The 7,753-nt window shown below is 36.4% G+C and overlaps 1 protein-coding gene across 1 annotated transcript; it reads left to right on the top strand.

Moving 5' to 3' along the window:
* Positions 1-1,703: 1,703 nt before the first annotated feature.
* On the top strand, positions 1,704-7,134 carry LOC131636121 (chloroplast envelope quinone oxidoreductase homolog). Its single transcript, XM_058906771.1, has 4 exons — positions 1,704-2,138; positions 2,235-2,379; positions 3,590-3,681; positions 6,294-7,134. The coding sequence occupies exons 1-4, from the start codon at positions 2,073-2,075 to the stop codon at positions 6,978-6,980; spliced, it is 990 nt and encodes a 329-aa protein (XP_058762754.1). The 5' UTR covers positions 1,704-2,072; the 3' UTR covers positions 6,981-7,134.
* The last annotated feature ends 619 nt before the right edge of the window (positions 7,135-7,753 follow it).

Below are 7,753 nucleotides of genomic sequence, written 5' to 3'. Positions count from 1 at the left end.
GAAGAACAAGACCCAGGACCAAAAACCGACCAAAAGATACATTGGTCTTAAAAATAAAAACTCAACCTCAAGTTTAAACTATTCTAAAATCTAAAATCTTGCACTTATTGTCACTGACTTAATGTTAGAGAGTTTACAGGTACACTCCAACCAGTAGCCATATTGTGAAGATTGATACACTAGAGTTCGTTATCAAATTCATCATTACCAACAACAAACACTTGAAGAGAAAGACCATAATGGATCATTTGACATTGTCTTTGAGAAACATCTTCTAACGTTTCTGCTCTATTTCTAGCTTAATGAAAAATCCCGAACATATGTTAGCAAGAGGATTGATGTCCATGCAAATCATCAATAGTTTCCTGAAGAATCTCCTAGAAAACGTTCAAAGACAATTAAAACACTCGCAAAAACAGAACAATCGTGTGAGGCAGTCAAGTTAAAGAATAGTGAAAGAACAAGTTATTCCAGAAAAACCCACCCCTTCTGGTGAGACTTTAAGCCGGTGGGATGACTCTCTCATAATGGGGAATACAGAATGATGACTTTGGATGTCATATGATAACATACCTATCAATATTTTGGAAAAAGACGGGTTGAAAGGGCGTAGCCATTTCAGGTAACATCTTTGTCATCACCAGAGGCTTCTCAAACCTCGAGACTTTGGTGTCCTTTAACGTTATGAAACCTGCACCATCTTCCAGGCTCGGGTCCCATAACATCCACCTTTGGAGTTGGAAGCGTAGGGATATCATGCAAGTGGACAATCTCCTGCCAAGTCTATTTACGGAAAGTGTTTAGAGGCGTGAAGCCCTTCACAACCTTTCCACCTCGCTTGAACGTCGCTTTATCCCCCGAAGGGCGAGGTGTAGTTACTCTGTGAGTGTTGCGTGCATTCGAAGCTAGTAACACACTTTATAACGTCACATGCCTTCTTCTCGACGTTACTTTCCCCACTCTTTATGTAACATTCTGTCTTGGTGACCACATTTACTAACCAATAAGTTAGCCTTTGGGCGAGAGACTCATTGAAGTGCTCTGCTTCGAGGCCATTGTGAAATGCTCCTACGAACATTTCTTAGTTCGGTTGGATGACTTTATGGTGGCCTCATTGAAATGGTTGTGAGAAATCCTATTTGGTGGTATTTTCGGTGTGGAGAGAGCAATGTCATGTGAGGTGAGAAGCTTTATATTTTTGGGGTGTTTCATGTGTATTCTGAATTTTCCTCCTAAACCCTAGAGTCGAGGTATTTATAAAGGCTCATGTGCTTGGATTTCAGGGTTGAGAAGTGGTAACACCTTCACTTGGACTAGAAAAGTTGTTGACTATCTACTTCTTAGAAGATCGTGACCAAGACTTCTTGCACACGAGACTATAAATTATGTACACGTAGTTCCCACGTTTTTCATCCGGACGAGTAGCTAATAGAGTGAGAGTTATGCTAGGCGCCATTTTCTAGGGTGATCGTCTTACGTGGTGGTCTAATACCGCCTTGTCACGAACCTTTACAAATATATTACTAAAGTAATTTTTGACTTTTACTTTAATCATATTTAAAATATCACTTGTGAATAATTGTGATGTTGTAAAAAAAAAAATAGTTAGAGTGTGTAACAATTAATTTCGAATTGAAGTGTATCAAAATATTAATATCAATGAGTGTAACCAAATATTATGTGTCACTGGAAAATTTCTTAATTTTGTTAGAATTTCCAAAATCTATTAAGTTTTTTAAATTTTAATTTCCAAATCGTGCTATTGCGGCGGAGACGGCGGATGAAAAGGCCGCTGAAGTGGTGGTGCACCTTGAAGTCCGAATGAATTCCCAAAACTCTCACACGGGAGCATGGTTTATAATCGGTGATTACAATTTACAACGCAGTTCTTGGCGCTCATGAGAAAAAAAGTGTTTCTTGGTCCAACATTGCTTCTATGATTCATCTCTCCACCAAAAGTGCAGAGTTTACCTGGTCAAATCCTCGTTTAGGGATGGCTCGCATTGAATCTCGGCTTCATCACACACCATTGTTAATGAACCAAAATTATTGTTTGCTTTTATCATTTTCACATGGCTGACAAACTTATGCAAGCGGTTCAGTATGATTCCTATGGCGGTGGTGCATCCGGATTGAAGGTCATCACTATTTCTCATCTCTAAATTAAATTAACCTAATTTCATTTACATGTGTGTAACTGATTCTGATTCGTTTCAATTATTGATTTTAACCAGCATGTTGAAGTTCCTGTTCCCACTCCAAAGGATGATGAAGTTTTACTCAAATTGGAAGCAACTAGCATTAATCCAGTTGATTGGAAGATTCAGAAGGGTGCTCTACGCGCAATGCTTATGCCGGGAAAATTTCCCCATATACCTTGTATGGCTCAATGATCTTTTTACTAATTCATATATAGACCAGATACATTAATTGTTCAATGAATCTAAAAAGGTGAAATTTGCTTATAATATAGGACGGAGGGAGTATAATACTATGCACTTCTAGAAGCAGTGTCGCGGTGTCTAACACGTGTCGGTGTCAAACACTTGTATGACACTCGTATAACACGTGTCGAAAAAATCAAACAAGTATCAGAAAAAAAAAGTTAGACAAGTGTCACCAGAAAAGTTGTTATTTTTCTTTACTTCGACACTTTTTGAATCGTTGTCTGACACCCATGTGACACTCATACAACATTTGTCGGACAATTCAGACAAATGTTTCAAATATATTTTGTTTCTTTCTTTGCTTCAACACACATTATGCATTTTTTTTTTGGACAAATTTCATACACATATAAAAGGGTTAAACATGTAATGAAGTAAGGTTATCACGGAAGAATTGAAGGTCAAATAATATCATATATGTACTGGTGTCAGTGTGCTATGTTTTTGAGATTATCGGCGGCAGAGTGTCCTTATCGTGTCGTGTTCCGTTGTCCATGTCGGAGTCCGTGCTTCATAACTTAAATATTTGTTTTAGTTGGCTTATAAAAATTTGGATAAACAACTTATTTGCAGCTTGTAGCAAAATAAGTGCTTATGAATATGTTCGCATAAGTTATTTCTATAAGGAAAGGTAAAATCTATTTAAATTGTTTTTATATATGTTATAAGTTGTTTTCATTATCTATCTTGAAGAATTTATAAAAATAAGTTAAAAAAATGTCATGAGCTCTTTTGATCAAGTCTCTCAAACAGTGTCACAAAATTTATGGCAATAGATAAGCTCATTCAAACATTTAGGTTTATTGATGAGGGCATAAGCACTTGTCGGAGTGTTAACTCATGGCATGACATCTCTCTAAAGCTATTTTCAGTGTCTCTAATGCGATTTTCAGTTTATGAAAACAGATCTACATGGTTGTTTACCAAAACTAATTGTAGCTTATTTGAAAATAATAGTGTAGAAATGAGTTTATTGGCATAAGCACTTTGTTTCCTCTATAGTTTATGAAAACAGCTTGCAATATGAAAATAATTTGATTATATTTTTCTTTGATTGTAGAAATAGCTTATATATAAGTTGTTATTACAAACAAATTCATTCTCTACTTTTACAATTAACATTTCTTTGATCTTTGATTCAGGCACTGATGTGTCAGGAGAGGTAGTAGAGGTTGGACAGCAAGTGAAAGATTTTAAAGCTGGTGATAAAGTTATTGCTAAACTATCAACTCAAGTACTCATCTCTTTCTTTCACTCTCTTAGTTTACTGTTTTTCATTTCTTCTTATCATCTATGTTATTTCAAGTGTGAATTGCAGCACAATTTCATGAATGAATTGGTTTTCTATTCTGTAGTCTTACTAGTTTAAAAACACGCACTCCGACATGGTGCACAATACGGAATACTTTTTTCAATGATAGATATATAGATAAATGAATAAATACCCAATATGGTCCCTCAAACTCGGCACTTGCATCAACTTAATTCCTTATTTTATTGATATTGAAATATAGTATCGAGTTCCAAATCATGGTTTAGATTCTGACTGAGAGAGTTGTTCACATTTAATGTCTGAAAGTGCCTCAAATTGGATTACCACCAAAGGAGAAAACCCATGGGTTTCAAAAAAATTGGTGGCTAAAACATGGTCTCTCCGTTTACCATGGCTTTGCCTTTTGTTTGACTTTAAAATTCCTTTAGCAAGAGGATCAAAGTAGTACAGAAGTTTATTTCAAAGGAATCTAAGATGTGAGGACAGACCATAAGCTCACAATGGGTTAAAGTTCCTAACACTACCAGCCGCTAGAAAAACTGTGTTGTTCCCAAGGCTGAGAAAAAGAGATTGGTTTGTGTGAAAGCATTTCTTCCTCCCAAATGGTATAGACCAGGCTCAAGCCTTTCCATTGCACTAAATATTGTCTATCTTTGTTGTTGATCTGTATAATCCTATTCACAGCCTGTTTGAGGAGAATCACGGGGTCTTAAGGTGGAATTCCTGTTTGATCTGAAAGGATAATGGCATGCTTGAGAAAATCAGTCCATAAGCAATCTTTCAAGTGTGCTTTTTTTGTCACTAACTCATGTATAGTTGAAGGATAAAACATCATTGCTTTGTTCTTCAGGTCAGATGCCAAAGCCTTTTCATAACCCCTACAAATATCTTTGGAGGGAACATGCCAATGGTGAAATCAACAACATGCAAGGAAAGAGATATTTGGGAACAACCCAATTGAGTTACCACTTACCACTATGATTTTCAAAGAACTTTTCCAGCCATGCATATTCATTAATCTTTAAAGCAGAACAATCCCTGCAGAAAAGAGTCCTCATGGTTTCCTTAGAATCTAGTGAGAGCAACAATTTGCAGACTTCGAAAGCATATCTATGACAGACACGCTTTTCCATATTTTTCTAGTGAATACTATCTAAGAGCCGTGAATTTAAGTCTATTTGCTCATGTGCATACTTCAATTTTAAGTCTATTTGCATCATCTCGTGAATACTAACTAACGCTCATCTTCATGAACATGGGATGCCATGTCCTTTCAATGGCATATAGACACTTAAGAATAGCATCTGCAGACATATTATGTTCACCCAAATTAGGTGATCCAACCTTGAAATATTTTACTATAGTTTAAAGAAAATTGAAATGATAAGGATGACTCCGTGGTTTGTTGATTATACCACTTATGCGATTAATTGCTGTGGCAACTTCTAACACTGAAATTGTGAGTAGGATGATAAAACACATCTAGCAAGCTTCCTCCAAATTTCTGCAATAATACATCAATTGCAAAGCATGGATTCAGTCTTCCCCTGCTGCTTGTGTACCCATTTTGTCTTGCCTTCTCCTAAGCATTCCAATTAGTTGTTTCAGTTGCATTGTTGAGCTCTGTTTTTGCTAGCTCAAAACCGGGGTTCCTCTATAATTCCATAAATGAATTTAGAACGCCAACAATTACCCCTGTCATATATATGATTGCTAAAATGCCTTTGGAATGAGTTGAGGATGCATGCACATTCCCCTTTCTATCCTCAAAATTCATTAACATCATTATAGTACCCTGCATCAAATTCACATCGGAAAATACCCATTTAATTCTTCCTTTCTCTATCTCTAGTGCTACTCTAATCACAACCATGGATACTAACCTCTACGATGTGCATGCCTAATGGACTAATAGGTATGGAACTACTCCTCTCCGTGCAGGGGCTGGTTTTCAGCAGCTCTATTGCCAGCGTCAACCGCTACATGTCGTAGTGTCCAAATTTTAATGATATATGAGAAAACACTAGAAAAGTATTATTTATGAAGCCTTAACCCCTTGTTTGGGTTTGTGCTGCTAGATCATACAATTGGTCACATGATTACAACCTTCCTCTGCCTCAAACCTCACATTCTCTTAATTACATAATAATATTGCTCCATTTCCCCTCTTGGCTGTGAAAGTTCAAATTTCGAGCTTAAACAGTGGATAACCTTCTCTTTGTTATCTGAAATTGAAGTGTAATATATGAAGATACCACATGATTTAGTGTGAAATTATACAGCTGTGTTACAGTTTTATAAATATGCTCTTCTGCTCTCTACTTGTTGTACATATTTCTCAATCCACAACTTTAAGACTATGATCCTATTTTCAATCCAACTATTTTATATTCATATATATATATATATATATATATATATATATATATATATATATATATATATATATATATATATATATATATATATATATATATATATATATATATATATATATATATATATATATATATATATATATATATTAATATACCAATTACAATGGTTATTATTCATGTTGTGTTGAATGACAGTATGGAGGTGGACTAGCTGAGTTTGCAGTGGCTAGCGAGATCTTAATAGCTGCCAGACCATCTGAAGTTTCAGCTGCTGAAGCTGCAGGTTTACCTGTAGCCGGTCTCACAGCTCATGACGCGCTCACAGAAATTGGAGGAATTAAGCTTGATGGGAGCGACCCCAAGAATGTTTTGGTAACTGCTGCTTCAGGCGGTGTAGGTCTTTACGCTGTTCAACTTGCCAAACTAGGAAGCAACCATGTGACAGCCACCTGTGGCGCTCGCAACATTGACTTAGTTAAGGGCTTAGGTGCTGACGAGGTTCTTGACTACAAAACTCCAGAGGGAGTATCATTAAAGAGTCCGTCTGGTAAGAAATACGATGCAGTGATAAATTGCACCACAGGAATACGATGGTCAACTTTTGATCCTAATTTGGCTAAAAACGGAGTTGTGGTGGATTTAACACCTAGCCCAAGATCAATGTTTACTTTTGCCCTGAAGAAACTTACTTTTTCGAAGAAGCGGTCGGTGCCTTTTATTGTATCTGTCAAGGCCGATGGCTTGAAACATCTTGCTCAGTTAGTAAAGGATGGAAAACTGAAGACAATTATTGACTCCAAATTTCCTTTGAGCAAAGCTGAAGATGCTTGGGCTAAGAGCATTGATGGCCATGCTACTGGAAAAATCATTGTGGAACTATAGGCACTGTTTACTTGGGGATGTTGTTTTTATAGTTTCTAGTTTCTACTTTTCTATACAAAGGTGTGTGTATGTGTGTTTATATAGAAATGAATAACGTGGGATACGTTGTATGTTGAAAGTATTTTAAGTTCATATATTTATTGATTTTTTCTTCTGGTTTGTATGTGATAGTGTGATACACATTGGTTCTCTTTTCTGATAATTGATTTGGAAATAATGACTTCTTTGATATAAGGGTGGTTATCTTCTTTGATGAGTGATTTAGAAATAAATGACTTATGTTTTGGATAAGTGCGTGTTATGACTTCATGAGGTTGATTGATCCACGTAGCTGATCTTATATTTGGAGTATTCGCGTCTTTGTCAAAGACAGTGATTTGACCGAATATGATATCTGCGGAGGAGTTACATCAATGGAAATTGTTAGACACAACGGTAATGTGTAACTTCCAATTAAAGGAAATAATTGACACAATAACAGCCAATCCTTAAAAATTATAGAGTCTAGTCTCTCCCTTGACCAAACCACAATAAACAACAATCCGATGACCACTAATGATCATTTCTCCAAAAGCTTCACCTTGTTCTCAAGGTGAAAAGCAGGAAACTGTTTATTGATGGTGTCAAAGGACTCCCATGATGCTTCAAAATTTGGCAGCTGTTTCCATTGAATCAAGACTTCAACGTGACCGGTAGGAGCTGTCCGAACAACTTTGATATCCTGAGGTTTGACCTCCAATTCCATGTCTTCAGTCAGCATAGGGGGTAGGGTT

The sequence above is a fragment of the Vicia villosa genome, unplaced genomic scaffold (assembly GCF_029867415.1).
Source record: "Vicia villosa cultivar HV-30 ecotype Madison, WI unplaced genomic scaffold, Vvil1.0 ctg.001641F_1_1, whole genome shotgun sequence".
NCBI classification, from domain to species: domain Eukaryota; kingdom Viridiplantae; phylum Streptophyta; class Magnoliopsida; order Fabales; family Fabaceae; genus Vicia; species Vicia villosa.
Note: the sequence above shows the minus strand (reverse complement) of the source record. Positions and strands in the feature narration are given on the sequence as shown.